Source organism: Alosa alosa, chromosome 19 (genome assembly GCF_017589495.1).
Source record: "Alosa alosa isolate M-15738 ecotype Scorff River chromosome 19, AALO_Geno_1.1, whole genome shotgun sequence".
NCBI classification, from domain to species: domain Eukaryota; kingdom Metazoa; phylum Chordata; class Actinopteri; order Clupeiformes; family Clupeidae; genus Alosa; species Alosa alosa.
Window position 1 is genome coordinate 4,419,339 of NC_063207.1, and position 20,000 is coordinate 4,439,338.

General features: G+C 44.9%; 1 protein-coding gene across 3 annotated transcripts in view; it reads left to right on the forward strand.

Moving 5' to 3' along the window:
* Window positions 1-20,000, forward strand: part of adck1 (aarF domain containing kinase 1) — a 132,803-nt gene that overhangs the window by 63,014 nt on the left and 49,789 nt on the right. For 2 of the 3 annotated variants that reach the window (XM_048228628.1, XM_048228627.1), the window contains exons 5-7: window positions 11,163-11,321; window positions 11,909-12,067; window positions 14,656-14,772. In XM_048228628.1, the coding sequence (XP_048084585.1) occupies window positions 11,163-11,321; window positions 11,909-12,067; window positions 14,656-14,772 (435 nt within the window). Of the gene's footprint in view, window positions 1-9,387; window positions 9,531-11,162; window positions 11,322-11,908; window positions 12,068-14,655; window positions 14,773-20,000 lie in introns of those variants that run through there. The other variant, XM_048228629.1, reaches the window with a different exon arrangement.

The window sequence follows — 20,000 nt, forward strand, 5'->3', positions numbered from 1 at the left end:
GCCGCCGTCTGTGGACTACCAGCCTGGCACTCTCTCGCCTGATGTGATAGCTGGCAGCTGCAGTCTCCATCAGTCCCTTTCAGGTGTGTTTGTGTGTGTGTGTGTGTGTGTGTGTGTGTATGTGGAGATGGGGGGCTGAAGGCCATGGTGTCGTAGAGAACCATGCTTTAAAACTAATGTAATTATTCACACACACACACACACAGCAAAAGGGCATTATAAAGCCAGTTCAAAATGCTCCTGTTGTTGTTGTTGTTTTGTGTACTAAATGTAAATATAAGTGTGGTGTGGTATGTTTGGATTTCATTCCGTACATTAAAATGAATTAATTAAAAGTGGTGATTAGTAAAGATATTTATTTTTTCTATATATAGTTTGAATCAGGATAACATAATCCATTTCAAAACAAGGGCCTATAACGCTGACCCCAGAGCTACTGTAAATAGCCGGCTCACTCTAAAGTGCCATATTGAAAGCACAGGTTATTGTGAGCCTGTTGATGGTTGCAGTCTCTTTTTGAATGATGGGGTATTTTACAGCATGGACAAGCTTCCTGTGGTTGCTTTTGAAATAGGAATGATAGATAGATAGATAGATAGATATATAGATACATAGATAGATAGATAGATACATACATACATACATACATACATACATACATACATACATACATACATACATACTTTATTGATCCCCAGGGGAAATTCAACAATGGTGGTGCACTCTAGTTATTGACTCTGAATACATTTACCAGTTTCTTTTATGCGCCTTGCCGGAAGGAATCACTACATTAGAAAGTCCTGTAATGTGTATAGTGATGTCAAAATGTGTGCGTTTTGTGCGTATTATTGTGTTTATAGTAATAGTAAAATTGAGATGTTATTAGGCTCACGTGTGACTATTCCTTTCTATCTTTTTCAGCAATGCGTATTGGTTAGAGCAGTTATATGTGTCCGTGTGAAAGTGTGTGAGCATGTGATTGTATATGTGGATTTGTGTGTTTTTGTATGTGTTAGTGTATCTAGCCATCTGTTTTCGTTACTTGTCCTTCCCTGTCTTTTCACACACACACACACACACACACACACACACACACACACACTCCCTTAGCTCCTCGATTGCCTAGCTTTTGTTTAGCGTTGGAGGCGATTTGGGGCCCGATGGAGATTACAGTTTGCAACAATGATGGCTGCTGCCCAGCCACACGAGGTCAAGGGGCAATCGCTTTTATCAGTCCATCACAGGCACCGGCTGATCTGTGCTCCCCAGGCATTTGGGGCTTTAGATAAGCTACACACACACACACACACAGGAACACATATACACACACACACACACACACACACACACACACTTACACAAAGTTGGACATATCTTACACAAACACACGTCACACCACACATCTCCAACACAGAAAGCTTACACACACATACATACAAACAAAGATGTCTGTCTCTCTCTCACACACACACACACACACACACACACACACACACACACACACACCTACACACACACACACACAGACACACAGACACACACACACACATGCACCCAGATGCAAAGCTCCCTTAATCATGCAGTGGGACACATTGCGCTTACACATTTAATGCTGAGCAGAATCTCCCTCCCAGATGCCTGTGCCAGTGCAGAGATGTGTGGGGAGATGTGGAGAGGGCCATACAGGGCGCACTGTACATAGTTGGCTGTTTTTGATATAAAATGTCTAAACAGTTCAAATCGAGTCTTTATCTTTGAGGGACAGCAATGCTCACTGAGCTTTATAAACACAGGCTTTAGTACACTGTGTGTGTGTGTGTGTGTGTGTTTGTGTTTGTGTTTGTGTTTGTGTGAGTCGGTCAGTGAGTGTATGTGTGTGTGTGTTAGTGTTGTCACGATACCAAAATTATGACTTCAATACAATACCTGCCATAAATAACACGATGCTCGATACTGAAACGATGCTACTGCGAAATCCTAAGATATCTGGAAAAGAAAGGACTGGTACCTCCTCCAAGTGTATTGAGTCATTTGTGTTGAATTCGGTGCACTTTTGTAGTGTGCAGGTCAATTCTGGGTTCTAAACTTCTAAACTTCCTACATAATTATTATTTTTTAGTCAGTAAAATAGTAGGCCTACTTTGTGTGATTAAGTCCTTTATTGTTTGTTATAGTTCATTTACATTGTGCTGTGTTTTGGCAATAAAGTAGCTTTAAATAGCCAAACTAGGCTAGATCAAGGTCAGTGTTGAAATTACTGCATGCAAATCACTGAATGCTATGCAGAGGGGCCTAATCTTTAGACCCTCTGATGTACAGTATAGGTTATCCTAGGCTTTCCCGTGTTCGTGGGACTTCTTTGGCAGTTGCAAAGGGAAAAATGTGAGGATAGTCTTCTTTGCGCCCAGTGTACAAGTACGACATTCCAACCACTCATGTCATCATCAGATATAGGCCTACACCATTACCTGTTGCAATATATCTGTGTGCATTCCTACATTACGTCTATTTCTTTGATAACATGATTTGCTACCACGTAACAATAAGCCGCTATTATTATTAGGACTCAACAAGCTTTGGTGGTAATATGCTGTGGGCTTTAATTAGCGCATTTTGGGTAGCCTATCCTACATCTGGGCAATAATTATTGAACAAATTGCAGTCTACATGCCATGACAAATATTACCAGTAGTACTGACCGAACATGAAATAGATTGTTTGGTAGTGTTGGTAATGTTATTCTGGCGTGAACATTGTGCTTTCATCACGTTAGTACCCGATGATTACAGCTCGTTATGTCTCATCAAAATTATTACAGCTCGTTATGTCTCGTCAAAATTCATTGATGAAGGAAGGTTCGCTTTATCCCAGAGAACCATACTCGTTTCACTTAGGCTAGACTAAAACAGAAGAGAAGAACTTGGCACTAACCATGTAGTTGTGTTTTTTTATTGCATATTCGTTAACTTGTCGTTCTTTGAACTCTTTAAAAATGTTCGGATATATATGTCTGCGAGGTGTTTAGCCAAGTTCCATGCATAGCCTACTGCTTTAAATGACTTTGAAACATATTTCACAAACGGGCCTCTGTGTACCTGATGGCTTGCCTTCACTATTCGCGATGGATCCGAAATAGTTCCAGATTTCACATCACCTTTTGTTTTATCCACAAGATGCACGAGGACTGTCGGCAAAGAACTATGTTGACGTTGCTGCGCACTCACTCACTCAGAGCTGCCTGCTTGACACGCCCACTTGCCTAGATGTGTGCAAGGAGCAGTGAAAGCAGCAGTTCACACAGACACAGAAGTTATTATTTTAATAAAGTATCGATTCTAAAAACGTCGGAAATCGTATCGTTTTTTGCGTGAAGGCATCGTGATACCTTTTTAGTATAGATACACCGTGCAACACTAGTGTGTGTGTGTGTGTGTGTGTGTGTGTGTGTGTGTGTGTGTGTTTTCATATGAACCGTGAGTGTGTGAGTAAGAGAGTCTGTGTGTGTGTGTTTCATATGAACCCTGTGTGTGTTTGTGTGTGTATTTAATGTAAACCCACAGTCCGTGTAGGTCATGGCCCCCTGCTCTGGCTGGTGTGGGTGGGGAGCGTATTGCATATGACACATGACTCTGTGTCCTCTAATGACTACAACTCCCAGAGGGCTGGGTGGGGAGCGTATTGCATATGACACATGGCTCTGTGCGTTAGGTGCTCCTCTAATGACTACAACTCCCAGAGGGCTGCTCCTTAACCTTCACACTGGCTAATTGCCTCTATTACCCAGGTCCCCCAGGGACAGGAGGACGTTAAGGCAGATAGATCATCATGTCGCCCGCGCTGAATACACAAGCTTGTGTGTGTGTCTGTGCGCGCGTGTGTGTGTGTGTGTGTATGGGGGTGGTCTCCTGCTGTGCTTCACCCCATGCTGTGTGTTTTTGTGTGTTTCTTTGTCTGGTTTTATTTGTATACCGTGAATGCTCAAATTGTGACCTTGTGGTCTTTTATTTATGTAGCCTGCACAAAGCACAGGTCTTTATTTGGGGCAGGCTTATATTCAAGGCAGGCCTTTATTTCTTATTAGGCTTAGAAGATTTTCGTTTTGGTTTGGGATTTAATTTACTTTTGGACTGTTTGATATTGCTAAATGTTGGGACTGATGAACACTGAAATCTGGGGGGTATTTGGTTCACTGTTCACTATTAAGTTATTAGTTAAAAGAGTGTCGTTTCCACCCGCTTATTGCAAGACAAGGCAGCCACTTTCATTTCATTGAACGTGCGCTGTGCTTTAATGGGAATCTTAGCTTAATTGCCTAAATGGAGTTATTTTTTTAATGATGTATGATTTAGGCCTACTTTTTTTTATTAAATCCTTATGCTGGAATGCCTCGTGGCAACAATTGTGTTTAAAATGTTCTGTAGTAGGCCTAGTGACTGCTTCAACCTCTGGCAAGCTCAGAAGGGGGCGGCAAGAAACTGGTAGCTTGAGAGCGACGATGTTGGAGACTTTTCATTGGTAGTAGGCTTGCAACTTTAAGGCCAACGGCCTATTAAACCAACCAACAATATAAAATATTAAGAAAAGCTATTTTCTTTCATTGAGTTAAATCGAAACAATGTCTTCTAGTGCTCGTGGACTGATAGCCCTACTGGTAGGCAATTATCACCCCGGCTTGTATTTGGGGTCCGGCCTTTATTTGTCCGAATCGACCACAACCCGGCTATTATCCGAGGCCTGGCTATAAATAGAATCCCGGCCATAATTTGAGGATTTACGGTATGTCTGTGTGTGTGTGTGTGTGTCTGTGTGTGTGTCTGTGTCTGTGTCGCTCTGCATGTGTTTTCCTTTGTGTCTATTTGTGTGTGTGTGTGCGTGGGCTCTGCATGTGTTCTCCTTTGTTTATATTTGTCTGTATTTGTGTGTGTGTGTGTGTTTGTGTGTGCACACTGACTTTGCTTTGTGTTATTGTGTGTAAGACAACACACAACCTCTCTCTCTCTCTTTATCTTTCTCTCTCTCTCTCTCTCACTCACTCACTCACTCACTCACTCACTCACTCACTCACACTCACACACACACACATACACACACACACACACACACACACACACACACTGCACTTGCATGCGCCTTCTCAAGCTCAGTACAAAGCCAGTGTCAGCTGCGCATGAGCGCTCTGTGAAGCACGTGTGTGTTTGCTGTACTGCACAGAGAGGCTCCTGCAACAGGTTTTATTCAAGTGAACAATCACAGGCTGAGTGTAAGCAAAGCTCAGTGGGAGCCTCGTGGCATGGCGGCTGGATTAGCTATTGATCATGTGTCACAGGGAGAGCCTTTAGATGCACTGGGACGTCTCTCTCCTCTCTCTCTTTTCTCTCTCTCTTTCTCTCTTTCTCTCGCCTCTCTCTTGCTGTCTCTCTCTTTCTATGTCTGTCTATCAATCCTCACCCTCACTCCTCTCTCTCTCTCTCTCCCTCTTTCCTGTCGCTCTCTCTCTCCATCTCTCTCTCTCCCATCTCGCTCTCTCTCTCTCTCTCTCTCCCTCTTTCCTGTCTCTCCATCTCTCTTTCTCTCTCTCTCTCTCCCTCTTTCCTGTCTCTCTTTCTCTCTCTCCATCTCTCTCTCTCTCTCTCTCTCTCTCTCTCCCTTTCCTGTTTCTCTTTCTCTCTCTCCATCTCTCTCTCTCTCTCTCTCTCTCCATCTCGCTCTCTCTCTCTCTCTCCCTCTTTCCTGTCTCTCTCTCTCTCCATCTCTCTCTCTCTCTCTCTCTCTCTCTCTCTCTCTCTCTCTCTCCATCCGTACTTCTGGTCAGGCCTTTCCTTACATTAGCCTAATCAGGCAGGTTGTCTCTCTCGGTCTCCTGCTGTGTCCGTCCCTGATTCTGTGGGTGCCCTATGGGAGAAGACAGATGCCAGCGGCGATGTGGGGACCACTGAGAAGACCTCACTCTGATGGCTGACCTGTCCCCACACTGCAAGTTTGCACATGCAGGAGTTGTTTACATGTGTGTGTGTGTGTGTGTGTGTGTGTGAGTGAGTGTGTGTAGGGAGTTGTATAAAGTATCCGAAACCCACAATTGAGGAGAAGCACAGATATTTGATTAGAAAATGACTTAAGTAAAAGTAATCTATAAGCACACCACTTAAGTAAAAGTCTTAAAGTATCTGTTATTTAGCCCATTATTAAACATACTGAAAACAAGTGCTGAAAATAGAAGTACAAAGTACTTGTAAGAGCTTTCAAGGCCAGGTAGGGTGAGAACCCCCTCCCTTCACTCTGCTTTTAATGAAAAGGAAAGCAGTCAGAACTTTAGATAAGCTATTAAATTCATGCAACACCTTAAAACTTGGTGCCTACACTTTATACACAATGTCTTCGAAGCCAGAACAAAGGTATGCCTGCCAGTCATTTTTCACTGCTGCTTCCTTTTATATTTTAACCAACCTGTTTAGAAAGGCAGCTACATCACACTCCATAAACACACTTTGGGAGCCTAAACAAAAGTGCTATTAATGCAAGCAAGCAGTTAGAATTGTAATGGAATGCACCTCCTTACAACAGCTTACATAGTGGCCTTGGTGTGCTATGTCTTAGCTATATTTGCTAGGTCTTAACTCTGTCACTGTCTTCATTCATTGCTGTGTCCCGTGGTGACATAAGGTCAGAAAATATCATGCAACATGCTGAATGGGAACTGTGGCTTTTGTTTTCATTAGCACATTATTTTAGCCTACTTTGTACTTAAAGCTACAGTTGGCAAGATTTTTTTGATCATATTCACTAAAACTGATACTATGCTCCGACAGAACAACATAAATCAGCCGGTTTTAGAAAAAACCTGCACTTCTACCTCCACCTAGAGCCTGTTATTTGTTTTGCAAAAATCCACAGCTCCCGTTTTTTTCTGGTCCAATCAGAGCAGGGCTGTGTGAGATCTGACTGTCAATCACAGTCCGGTACAGTCTGGTGCGCACTGACAAGCACAAACTCGATGAGAGGGTGCTCGGTGGTAGTTGGGGAGGGGCATGAGAGTTGTAAACTTTCAGTCCTCTCAATCTGTCAGACTTGCCAACTGTAGCTTTAATGGTGCTAATGAACATGTAGTGGAGTAAAAGTATACATTTCATTTTAAAAATGTAGTAAAGTAAAAGCAAAAGTAGGAGGAGAAATAAAAACTCCAGTAAAGTACAGATACTCCCCATTCATACTTAAGCACTGTACTTAAAGCGATGGTTCAGAGTAATTTCATTCTAGGGTCCTTTGCACCATGACCCCGAGCACAAACACCCTGCCAGGACTTTTACGGGCTTTTCCCAAATCACGGAAGTAACGTCGACGCAGCGGTATAGTAGCAGATAATCAGGCAAGTGTTATTTAAATAAACTCCTGGTGTATTTACAAACTTTTCAATGCCTCGTTTTATGAGTAAAGAACATAGTTGTACTTCTGTAGACGTTTCGTACCATTCAGGTCATTATTAGTGGGGTAATTTACGAGATAAAAGTTGGGAAAACAGGTTCTGGGAGGGTGTTTGGCTCGGGGTCATGGTGCAAAGGACCCTAGGATGAAATTACTCCGAACCATCGCTTTAAGTAGTTCCACTTTTGTTTGCCACAGTATGTGACACTGTTGTAGCGCAGGATGTTAGAGATAAGTGAGATCACACTCTCCCCTTAGGTACTGTACATCTCTGGTAGGAGGGTCAGTTAATTTAGATTAATATGTGTGTCAATGCTGCACGTTTGTATTAGGGCTGTGTATTGGCAAGGACCTCACAATACGATGCACATCACGATACATACTGTAGGTCATACAATACATCACGTTATATTGCGATGTGATGCATACTGTGATATGCTGCAATACTTTTTACCAGAGCTGGAAACGTGACCTGCTCTGTTCCACTTGGGCAGTATACTATGTAGATCACATGAAACTCATAATTAATACAGACAAGTAATACAAAAAATATTACAATAGTCAGGTGTGACATTTTTGCACAGCCTTTTGATTTTTAATAAAAAAAATATCGATATTTGGCGGCAGTGGCAATACAATATATTGCGCAAGTGGCGATATATTATATTTATATATCGATATTTCGATATCGATGCACAGCCCTAGTGATATGTGTATGGATGCTACTCATTTTGTGTTTGTGTGTGTATGTCGTGTTTATGTGTGTTTGACCTGCTTTACTGCTCAGTGGAGCCAAAGCTTTCACAGGTAGGTGATTTACTGCTGTGTATAGAGAACATTGCCCTTTTATCTGTCGCTAGAGTGACACACACACACACACACACACACACACCTGCTAAAAGCAGATGTCCTGTTGCTGGGTGATGTGTGTTTATATGTTTCTGTGTGTGTGTGTGTGTGTGTGTGTGTGTGTGTGTGTCTGTGTGTGTTGAGTAAGCGAGCCCTGATGGTCTGCCTGTGCCCCAGGAGGGCAGGTAGTCATGAGGATTGGTGCTTTGTCAGATCAGCAGGTCAGCGGGCTGCCCACACAGCTAGCCCACACAGACGCACTGGTGCTGACGCCAAGGCACGCGGGCAGAGTGACAAACACAATAAACACACACATGAGCTGTCACGGCTCAGCCACGCAGGCGGGAGAGATGACGCACAACACACACACACACACACACACACACACACAGAGAGTGACACATGCTAAGAAGAGTGTGTGTGTGTGTGTGTGTGTGTGTGTGTGTGTTTGTGTGTGTGTGTGTGTGTGGGGGAGGTGTGGGTGATGGGTTGTGTGTGTGTGTGTGTGTGTGGGTGATGGGTTGTGTGTGTGTGTGAATCAGCTTTTTTATGTTTATGGGGACACACCGTATGCACAATAGGTGTGCATGTCTTTGGCCGTTCTCCAGCCTCTCACCACTCCTAACAGGCTGAAGAAATGACGCACAGCACAGACACAAACACGCAAACACGCGAACACTGCTTAGCTGTGTTAGTCATACCTGTGTGTGTGTGTGTGTGTGTGCATATGTGTGTGTGTGGGTTTGAATCAGCTTTTGTATGTTTATGGGGACACACCGTATGCTCCGTATACGCATGTCTTTGGCTGTGCTCCAGGCCCCTACCACTCTACGCAGGGCTTTCCCATCTGCACGTCGTGCAGGTGAGCGGCTAGCTGCAGCCCAGCCCAGTCGAGCTGAGCGGACACCCACTACCTGGTGGCAGACGGAGCTTCGTACCTGCCACCCGGAAACAGCTCTTGGCACCTGGCCCGCACCTCTCCCTCTGTCCTTTTCTCTGTGTCTCTCTCTCTCTCCCTTCTCGCTACCTCTCTCTCCCCTCTCTACCTCCACCCCCCTCTCTCTCTCTCTCCCTCTTCCTCTCACTCCATCTCTCCCTCCCCGTGCTCATCTCGCTGGGTTGGCGTATGCGGTCGTGGCTAGACTGACACAGATGGCCGCAGCCCAAACCTGACACCCGTGAAGCCCATGAATAAATCATCGGTGCCGTGCGAGAGGGAAAGTTGGGTCGACTCCGCACCGGCAGGCCGGCAGTTGCTCAAGGTCATCTGCGACACAAACGTTTGGCATCTGATGCACACCCTCCCTCTCTCTCTCTCTCTTTTTCTTCCATTTTCCTTCCATCTCTGTCTTAGTCTCATTCTCTCTCTCCCTCTTCCCTTTCTATTTTACCTCTCTCTCTCTATCTCTCTTTCAACCAAATTCCCATTTGAATATGGCATGCTGTCAGAACAGTAGGGCCTCATTTACTGACACCCTTTGCTACAGCCTCCACATGTTAATTGTGTGGTGTCATCTGTTTTTATAGCATCCTCTTCTTCCTCTGTTCTATTTTTCCATTACTTTTTTTTTTCCCCCTTCCTCTTTGCTCCTTGTTGGTGCCCTCCACCCAATCCCAATCCTCCCCCACCTTTTTTATGCAGCCCTTGCCACTTAATCTACTAAACCCCTCTTCTACTGCACTTTTTACCCCCCCCCCCCATTAATGCACAAATAGGCTGACACCAGACATAATTTCACTGCATTTCTTACTTCCAGTAACTATATGCATGTGACAATAAACTTCCTTGTATCCTTGTATCCTTGTATCTTTGGCACCCTGGGTGTAAATAAGAGAAGCCTAAAAGGAAAGTTAGAGGTAGAGATAGAGGAGTGGTAGTGGTGGTGAGCGGTTATCTCCTATCGTGACCGGAGTCACTCTGGTCGCTTTGTGTGTTCACGATTTCCCTGCCTCTCACATTGTGGCGGTAACATCACAAAGCTACTTTCATTTCAATTCTGACATCGCTTGGCAGGCACAGCTAAAACCATTTGTCTGTTTGTGCGCTTTTGAGTGGGATGAAGAGAAAGAGAGGGAGAGAGAGAGAGAGAGAGAGGGAGGGGGAAAAGAAAGAAGGATGGAGAGAGAAGAATAGAAAGAAGGAAGACGGAGAGACATGGGGAGGCCGCCCCCTGAGGAGACCTGTCCTGCAGCAGATGGATTGCCCTGCTGTGGTCTCTCTCTCTCCGGCTGCATCCGTGATGGCCAGCCAAGCACCAGAGTCCAGCTCTCTGATTGATAAGAGGCAGAGACTGTCCTCTCCCCAGCAGACAGGCCCCGAGCGAGCCGACGCTCCTCCACAGAGTCTCCGCCACAGCCAGGACTACTGATCTACTGTGAGGGACTGGCGGATAGCTCAGGATGGGATTGGGTGGGATTGATACAGACTCTGGAATAGCTCAGGGTGGGATAGGATGGGATGCAGTGGATTGCTTTGGACTTTGGGATAGCTCAGGATGGGATAGGGTGGGATGCAGTGGGATTGCTTTGGACTTTGGGATAGCTCAGGATGGGATAGGGTGGGTTGCAGTGGTGATGACCTTTGACCTTATAACCTTGAACAATCACATCACACAGTGTGTAATGATGAGAGAATATGTGAATGTTGAAAAGTAAATGGGAGAGGGGTACTGTTTTCATTTATATCAGGTCTATCAGCAACTTAATGCTACTGTATTGGTTACTTGTAATCTATATTGCAAGTGGCTTTGGATTAAAGCTTCTGCCAAGGAAACTAAACATATACCGCAGCCGGAAAAATGCTCCCATGGTTTTGGTTGTCTGTTTATAGTATTATATATGCATTCTATATGCATTATATATGTATGTATCTATAGTATGTCTGGTGTCCACAGATCCACGAGGTGTTCAGTAGCTTCGATGAGCAGCCGCAGGGCGCGGCCTCACTCGCTCAGGTGCACAAGGCCGTTCTGCAGGACGGCAGAACGGTGGCGGTCAAGGTGCAGCACCCCAAAGTCCAGACGCAGAGCTCCAAGGACATCATCGTCATGGAGGTAATTACCAGCAGGGAGGCCGAGACCGACTAGCCTCCCAAATCCGGAGCGCTAATTCACATGCTCTATCACTGTCATCACTGTGTGTGTGTGTGTGTGTGTGTGTGTGTGTGTGTGTGTGTGTGTGTGTGCACACGCATGTTTGTGTGTGTGTGTGTGGTTGGGTGGAAAGTGGTAGTCATTTTGTGGGATCATATCCGTCTTCTTGTTTTTCCGATGAAGAAAAGCACAGGCAGAGTCCAACATCCAGCTCCTATATGATCTTGTAGCCTGTGGCTAGTTTTGCTGGATAGTGGTGCAGTGTGTCTCAGTAATGGCTTTGCGTGTTTATTATGTGATGTACAAGTCAGACAGACGGACAACACATGCTGCTGTCACTCTTGCATTTGCTCAATGCGCCCTCATTGTTTTTCCAATGGCAGCAATCAGAATGGCTGACTAAAACATCACATTGGCATGGAAGATATATAACGGCTCAGTCTTTGTGTTATGTTTATGTATTTTTCTCTTTTAGTTGCGGAAGTTGTGATTATTATTGGATGTTTCGGGATCAGAATGCGTTTGTTTTTGTGCTCCGATGTGTCCAGTTCCTGGTGCACGTGGTCCACTGGCTGTTCCCGGACTTCGCCTTCATGTGGCTGGTGGAGGAGGCCAAGAAGAACATGCCCCTGGAGCTGGACTTCCTCAACGAGGGCCGCAACGCAGAGAAGGTGGCCAACATGCTCAAGCACTTTGACTTCCTCAAGGTTTGTACGAGTGAGACACGGACACGCACAGACACGCACAGACACGCATGCACAGACACACACGCACACGCACACACGCACAGACACGCACAGACACGCACAGGCACACACACACACACACACACAGACACACACAACATATCATGGTCACAGGCACACAGAGACACACACACTCAAGTACACATCTACTCTCACACTTACAGAGACTTCCAGAGGTCCTGAATGTATTCATAGGAGCACTAGCCCAGTGCTTACCTCACATACACAATCATGCCCATACACACACACACACACACACACACACACACACACACACACACACACAAACACACACACACAAATGCATTAATGCATTTTCTGTTGGTCAGAATGTTGGTCTGGGCTTCAGGGTTTTCTAGCTTTGCAGCCGTTTTGATAGGAGATGCTATCAGAATGACGTATTGTATCTTAAGGAAATTAGAATAAAGAGATCAATAGTATTTATGCCTAATGCCTCCCTCAGGCCTTCCTGACTCAGCCTAGCTCTCTTGCCAGAACTTCTGCAGACAGAATAATCAGTAAAGTCTGATACCTCCGTTTTTATTTATTTATTTATTTATTTTTTATCTCTAGCCTGTGTCTGGGTGGGCTATCGCAAGTAAATGTAAAGTCTTATTGAATGAGGTCAGTGGTTTTTAGTGTGTGTGTGTATTTCCATGTGTATGTCCATGTGTATGTCTGTGTGTGTATCTGTGTGTGTGTGCGTGTGTGTGTGTGTGCCTCATTTATATTAGAGGAGTCATGGGATGAGTCATCCTTCCGTTTATTAATCTCTCAACAATAAATGCATCTGAAATGAAAGAAATACAGTACATTTGAAATGACAGAAATATGTGCAGGAAGAACAAGCCTAGTTCTTCAGTTCCCTACAGCTTCCTGCTAGGCTTGTCCAAACCACAATTGGCACTATTATGGTTACCTTGCAAGGCTGTTTTAGCGATTTAGAAGATAAACTCTTGCTCCTGTATAAGGCTAAAGTTATTTGAGGTGTTTTATGCAAGTTAAAAAGAACAAAACTATATTAATACTATACTCACTGCCCCGTGTATTAACCTCATAGCTGAAGAAATTTTGCGAAATCAATGAATAAACCACGGCTAATAGTTTGGAAATTAAAATATATGAGTTATTTTAATGTTATATTTTGAGAACTGCATGTTTGATAATGTTGACTTTTATGGTAAAAAAAGTAATGATAATTTTCTGTAACTCCATTACCGAGCACTTTCTGGCTTTAATTGTTTTGGATTTCATTTTAGACCTTTTTGTGTTACCATTTAAGTACTTGTTGGTTCATTAATTGCTGAATGGCACCAAAAAAAAATCTAGTGAGGGTGTAACTGCGTTACCGTGGGATCTTCCCCAGTTCCTTAAGTCTCAGGGATGCACAGTGACCGATGTCATGAAGGGGGACGTCAGCCCACTTATTAGGGGCGTGGCATAGCAGATATAGAGATGGAGACGGGTAGCAGCTCACCTTACTGTATGAGGGAGCACTTTTTAGGTGTGTGTGTGTGTGTTTGTGTGTGTGTGTGTGTGTCTGTGTGTGTTGGGGGGTCGTGAGACCTGTATATGATCATTAGGGTGATTTAGGCTTCTTCTGTTTATACAGTATGTTAGTAGGATGTCATGTGTGCTACTCTCAAGTCTCAAGAGGGCTAGTGTATACGTGTTATCGGGGACTAGTTAGGTTTGTGTGCAAGTCTGTAGCATTAGTTAAGTGTCTGCAGTATGTGTTTGAGTGTGTATCTGTGTGTTTGCGTGTGAGGTCTAATTAAGTATGTATTTAGTGTGTTTTAGCAGTCATGGTGAGTGGGATGATAACTGCAGTCAAACATGTGACTTTAGAAACTGTTGTGTGGTTTAGAATAAGCTGTGGTGCTAGTTATATAATGGCTGACAGTGGCAAGCAAATCCATGTGTACAGACAATTAGCAGGGTGCCATATTGTGTGATTGTAAATGCTAAGCAGACACATCTCTGAGACAGTAAGTAGTGTCAGGCACCTTCATCTTTGTCACTTTGCACATACCTTATAATCAAACTGAATTGCTTGCTTTTTACTTAAATGACAGACTAGAAAGTGACTCTTTAAATGAGATGTACTGTATGCAGGGTGGAGAAGTGTGTTGTTGCCAAGCTGTACGCGGTCTTTAATTACCTAAAACAACAGACTTAATCAGATGGAGTGCTGGGGAGCCCATGGAAGCGACTGCTGTATGATATCACTGTTTTTATGTGCTATTGCAGGAGACGTTTCTCCAGTGGCCCTGGTGCTGCTACAGAGCAGTAATGACAGGTTTGAGAGAGAGAGAGAGAGAGAGAGATCCAAAATGTTTACTTGAAATTGGTTTGTTTCAAATCACTTTGTGATGGCACCTGCATGACTCTGAGGGGAGCTCAGAACAAGCAGGACCAAAGCAATCAAAGACAGAGGGAGCGAAATAGAGGCCCAAACAAAATGTCATTAGCTTGAACGTGTTGCTGTTTCGCAGTGCTTTTACAACATCATCCAACAACATTTTCTTTTTTTTTCTGCTTTTGTACAGGTTCCAAAAATTCACTGGGATCTTTCGACTAAGCGTATCCTGACGATGGACTTTGCCGAGGGAGGCCAGGTGAACGACAGAGACTACATGAGGCGAAATGGCATCGATGTCAATGAGGTAAGAAGTGACTGTGTGTCGCCCAGTCAATCCTTGAAGGATTGCAGCAAAAGGTTGTCCTGAAGATCACACATCCAATAATCTAGCGTTGGATTGAGTAGACATCCACACGGTTTGACTTGTGAATGTTATCATTGTGGCTGCTTCGTCCAGAAGCACCGCCTGAAACCTTCATAAACATTTATAAACCCTTACTTCAACAGTTGTAAATGAAGATGACACATTGCGCCATTGTGCGACATTTAATTAGCAATTGTGCATGTTAATGTTAATGGAGCAATTAGTTTTGATTTGATGCATCGGAAATCACGGTGCAGAGCATTAGGAAAGCTTTTTGGAAATGCTGCTCAGTTTTGCAGAGAGGAGGGCATTGACATTTCTGAAATGGGATCTGCTAGAAGAGATATTATGGTGTTCGTTCAATTTCCTCTTTTTTAGCCCTCAGCAAATGAATGTGGAGTTAAAGGAACCTCTTTTTCATATTAATACTGCAGAATGTTTTGTGTGTGTGTGTGTGTGTGTGTGTGTGTGTGTGTTTTCTAGGGGTGATTTATTTTACCCTTGCCACTCCCTCCAGTCACGGTTCCGTAAGTGACGGAGAGCTTTTCAACGACACACTTTTCATTTTGCTATAAAGTGACCTCCGTCCAGGGGGCTAATATTGGCCCAACGCCAAATGACGACCGCTGAAAAAACGATCCCAGTATGTCCTCATCACAATGTCCAGGTAATCTCTGTGGAGCAGGTCATGCTTGCCCTGCATGTGTAAGAGGTATGCACCTCTACAGGAAGGGCCCTGGTGCTGTAGACCTGGGATGGACTGATCACACAGCAGAGTAGAGGAGAGGATGAGGGGAGGAGAGGATGAGTGGAGAGGGGAGAGGAGTGGAGAGGGGAGAGGAGGAGAGGGGAAGACAGGAGAGGAGAGGAGGGGAGAGGAGGAGAGGGGATGAGAGGAGGGGAGAGAAGGAGAGGGGAGGGGGGAGGAGGGAGGGGGGGAGGAGGAGGGGAGGGAGGAGAGGAGGGGAGGGAGGAGAGTAGGGGAGGGAGGGGAGTAGAGGAGAGGAGAGGGGAGGAGAGGAGACGGGGGGGGGGGGGAGGGAGAGAGGAGAGGAGAGGGGAGGAGAGGGGAGGAGAGGAGAGGAGAGTAGAGGGAGGAGAGGAGAGGAGGGGAGTAGAGGAGAGGAGAGGAGAGGGGGAGGAGAGGAGGAGGAGAGGAGAGGAGAGGAGAGGAGAGGAGAGGAGAGGAGAGGGAGAGGGGAGGGGAGGAGAATGGCTGCGTCGCGTCCCACAGTCCTCTGGGCCTAGGGGTTGAGAGGCACGGGCGGAACAAAAGATGTTAATGGCTTATTGATCGTCTCATGGCGTGTATTCTCACACCGAGCTATTTGGGAGGCAAACTAACACACACACACACACACACACACATTATTATTTTCTCCTGACTTCTGATGATTGTGAGATACTAGAGAACTTAAACCCAGGCCCAGACGGCCAGGAAGATTCATAGTGAATTTCTCGCACTTTCTCTCTCCCCTGCCCCCATCCGCGTACACTGGTCTCAGTTTCAGCAGGCGGCGTATTTTTTGAGCGTTTTATAAAAAGCAGATCCTGCTTACAGGTATCTGGTTGTGTTCTTATCTCCAGCGGAGATGGAGAAGCAGCTGCTGAGGTTGCACTCCCATCAATTATTAATCCACACTGGAAACCTGTTCTGGGTTAAGGATCGAGGAAATAAAAAATGACTTGTTTCACCGTGGACTTTTGGACTGTGGAGGTTTCCATTGTATCTCAGAGTTGTTGCTGCATATTAACACATACACTGCAAAAACTGCTTATCTAACAAAATTTAACCAAGTGTTATTAATCTTATATCAAAATCTAGTTGGTATTGTTTTCAGTATAAAGAGACTTACCTAGTGCTTTCTCGTAAAATCATTTAACTTAATTTAGGAAGAGTTTGACTTATTTTAAGACATCTCATCCTGAAAACAAGCAAATTTGTCTGCCAGTGCGTTCAGCAAGTTTGACTGCCAAATAAGACCCAGGTAAGTCTCTTCATACTAAAAACATTACCAAATAGATTTTTTTGATGTTAATCTACGATTAATAACACTTTTAATAACACATTTTATTTTTTCGCAATGTATTACCTGCATATTAACTGGAGAGAAGGAGCATTAACAAATTGCTGTCCATACATTTTGGACAGCACACTCATAAAAAAGATCACTGACTAATCACTAACATATTACGATGTCTTTATTAATGGACAGACTAAATATAAGTATATATACTCTAATGATCCCGTGAGGGAAATTTGGTCTCTGCATTTATCCCAATCGGTGAATTAGTGAAACACAAACAGCACACAGTGAGGTGAAGCACACACTAATCCCGGCGCAGTGAGCTGCCTGCAACAACAGCGGCGCTCGGGGAGCAGTGAGGGGTTAGGTGCCTTGCTCAAGGGCACTTCAGCCTTGCCAACTGGTCGGGGTTCGAACCGGCAACCCTCCGGTTACAAGTCCGAAGCGCTAACCAGTAGGCCACGGCTGCCCTCCGGTTACAAGTCCGAAGTGCTAACCAGTAGGCCACGGCAACCCTCCGGTTACAAGTCCAGAGCGCTAGCCAGTAGGCCACGGCAACCTTCCGGTTACAAGTCCAGAGCGCTAGCCAGTAGGCCACGGCTGCCCTCTGGTTACAAGTCCAAAGCGCTAACCAGTAGGCCACGGCTGCCCACAAAAGTCGTTTACACTCTCAAGTGCTTTTCGCCGTGCTTCTCACTAGCAGTAGTACTAGGCACACTTACCCAACTACCAATAGTACCACTGATAATTCATCTGTTACGCCTATGCTATCAAAATCAATACAATGCAGCTTCGGCCAGATAAAGAAAGCCATATTTCTGAATACTGAGATGTCATGGCGACGCCTATTGTTGGCTCAGGAATGTGATGGATAGCGCCCTAAAACTAACTCGTGGCCTGGTGAGACAGAACCATTGGCACCGGTCATACTTCTGACAAGCTCTTCAGACCAAAGTTCCCAAAGTCCAACATAGCAACAGTAACAATGGCAGTGTTTCCCATACATTGACTTATTTCTGGCGGCCCACCACAACATTGACCACCACACAATGATTATCCAGGTTGTACTAAATTGTGCTTAAATCTGGTTAGCATCATAACCACGCTGCGCTAATTTGCTAAAAACTGTTGCATTCAAGTTAATTCTGCAAACTTACCACCACAAATAGAATTAAATTCTGTGGGAAACACTGAATGGGCTTGGGACTGGTCAATTGCGTTAATTGCATCCAGTAGTCCTCAGGTCCTCAAGTATTTCCTTTGAGCTGTTAGCCTCCACCTGTTGGTGATTGCATATTTGCCGCAGAACAGCAGGCAGGCAGGCAGGCAGGCAGGCAGGCAGGCGTGTGCAATAAATACAGCCATCATTAAGGCTGTTTCATTCCCCTCTCCTGCCTCTCCGGTCCCACAGAATATAGTGCTTATTAATATTTCTTTGCTGGCCCTACTGCTGCTGCCCCAATAAGCCATTAGCCTGGGCAGTGGTTCATTTCATGCATAGCTCCGCAGATAGAGAAAGAGGGAGGGAGAGAGAGTGAGGGAGAGAGAGACAGAGAAGAGAGAGAGAGGGAAATGGGCAGAGAGGGAGAGAGAAATGGAGGGATGGAGGGAGTGAGAGTGAAAGGGCAATGGAGTAAGAGGGAGAGAGAGAGAGAGAGAGAGAGAGAGAGAGAGAGAGAGAGAGAGAGAGAGAGGGTGAGTGAGTGAGAGAGGGAGAGAGAGAGAGAGAGGGTGAGTGAGAGAGAGAGAGAGAGAGAGAGAGAGGGTGAGTGAGTGAGTGAGAGAGGAAATGAGTGATGCGCTCTGATGCTTGCTGAAAGCCTGGGCGCGTGCTGCCTTTGTTAGGCCAGTAAATGGAATCATTTTAGCGCCCGCTTTGTTAATGCCACTGCACCCTGCCTTTGCACATCTGCCCTCTCTCCTCGCTGATTTTACGCTTTATAGATTTATTTATTTATCTGTTTATATAGATTTATTTTTATTTGTTTTGGTAGCTCTGCTTGTGTTGTCTTCAAATTAATATGCACACGAGGCTGGCGCATACACACTGGCGCTGGCTTGTTTGTGCTGAGCATCGGGGCTGTAAGCGGCAACCTTTCCTTATCGTTGGCAAGCCAGCAGGCATCGACGCGTGTGACAGACAGCTAAACGCAGGTCGAGTCCGCCCTCATAAGCCAGCGAGCCGAAAGGGCAGCAGGCTCGCTTGAAGGAGACGGAAGAGGCTGCAGAGAGCTCTTGGATGGGCGCATCAAACGCATGCCTGTCTGCACTCTTCCTCCGAGCGACGCAAAGCCAAACGAGGAAAAGCCACCAAGCAGCCTTCCTCTGCCTCGGCCTCTACCTCCACCTGTGTCTGTGCCCTGTCCTGTCCGGGATATGTGTGTGTGTGAGACAGAACACACTCTTTAAACCCTTCCCCTCTACTCCTGGAAGATAATGGAGACAATAACTCTGACTTCAGCCCCGACTGGAACTGACAGCTAGTACAGTCAATTAGCAACTTTCTAATCAGTCCCCCCCCCCCCCCACACACACACACACACACACACACACATACATACACACACACATACACATACACAAAACACACCCTCTATGCCTTGATTTTTTATTTATTTATATATTTGTATATATTTTTATATTTAAATATTTTTTACTGAACATATGCTGTGTAGATACTTAAGATTGCATTGAGCGTGAAAAGACTCCCAGTGATCTGCCCACTATTATCCCCAAGAGAACTCATTACTCACCATATGTATCGAAAGCCTAATGCCGGTTATTGAAAGGCTGCCCTTTCATGCTATTCATTTGATCTAATTGCAGTATTTAGCCCTTTTCACAGTCCAAAGTGTTTGTGTGTGTGTGTGTGTGTGTGTGTGTGTGCTCTACTTGTAGCATGAAAAGTTGGCAAGTTTGATGCAGGATGGATTTGTTGACACATTACCTGTGAATGATAAAGGGTAGTGGTTGATGGATAGACAGACGTTTCATCTAGTCATCCAGTCATTTCATTAATAGTCTATAAAGCAACTTTATTTGTAACTCTATTTGCATCTGATTCTGCATCTTAGTGATATTAGCACTGTATCGTACATCTACATCTAGACATAGATTATTTAGATATTCAGATAGTACAGA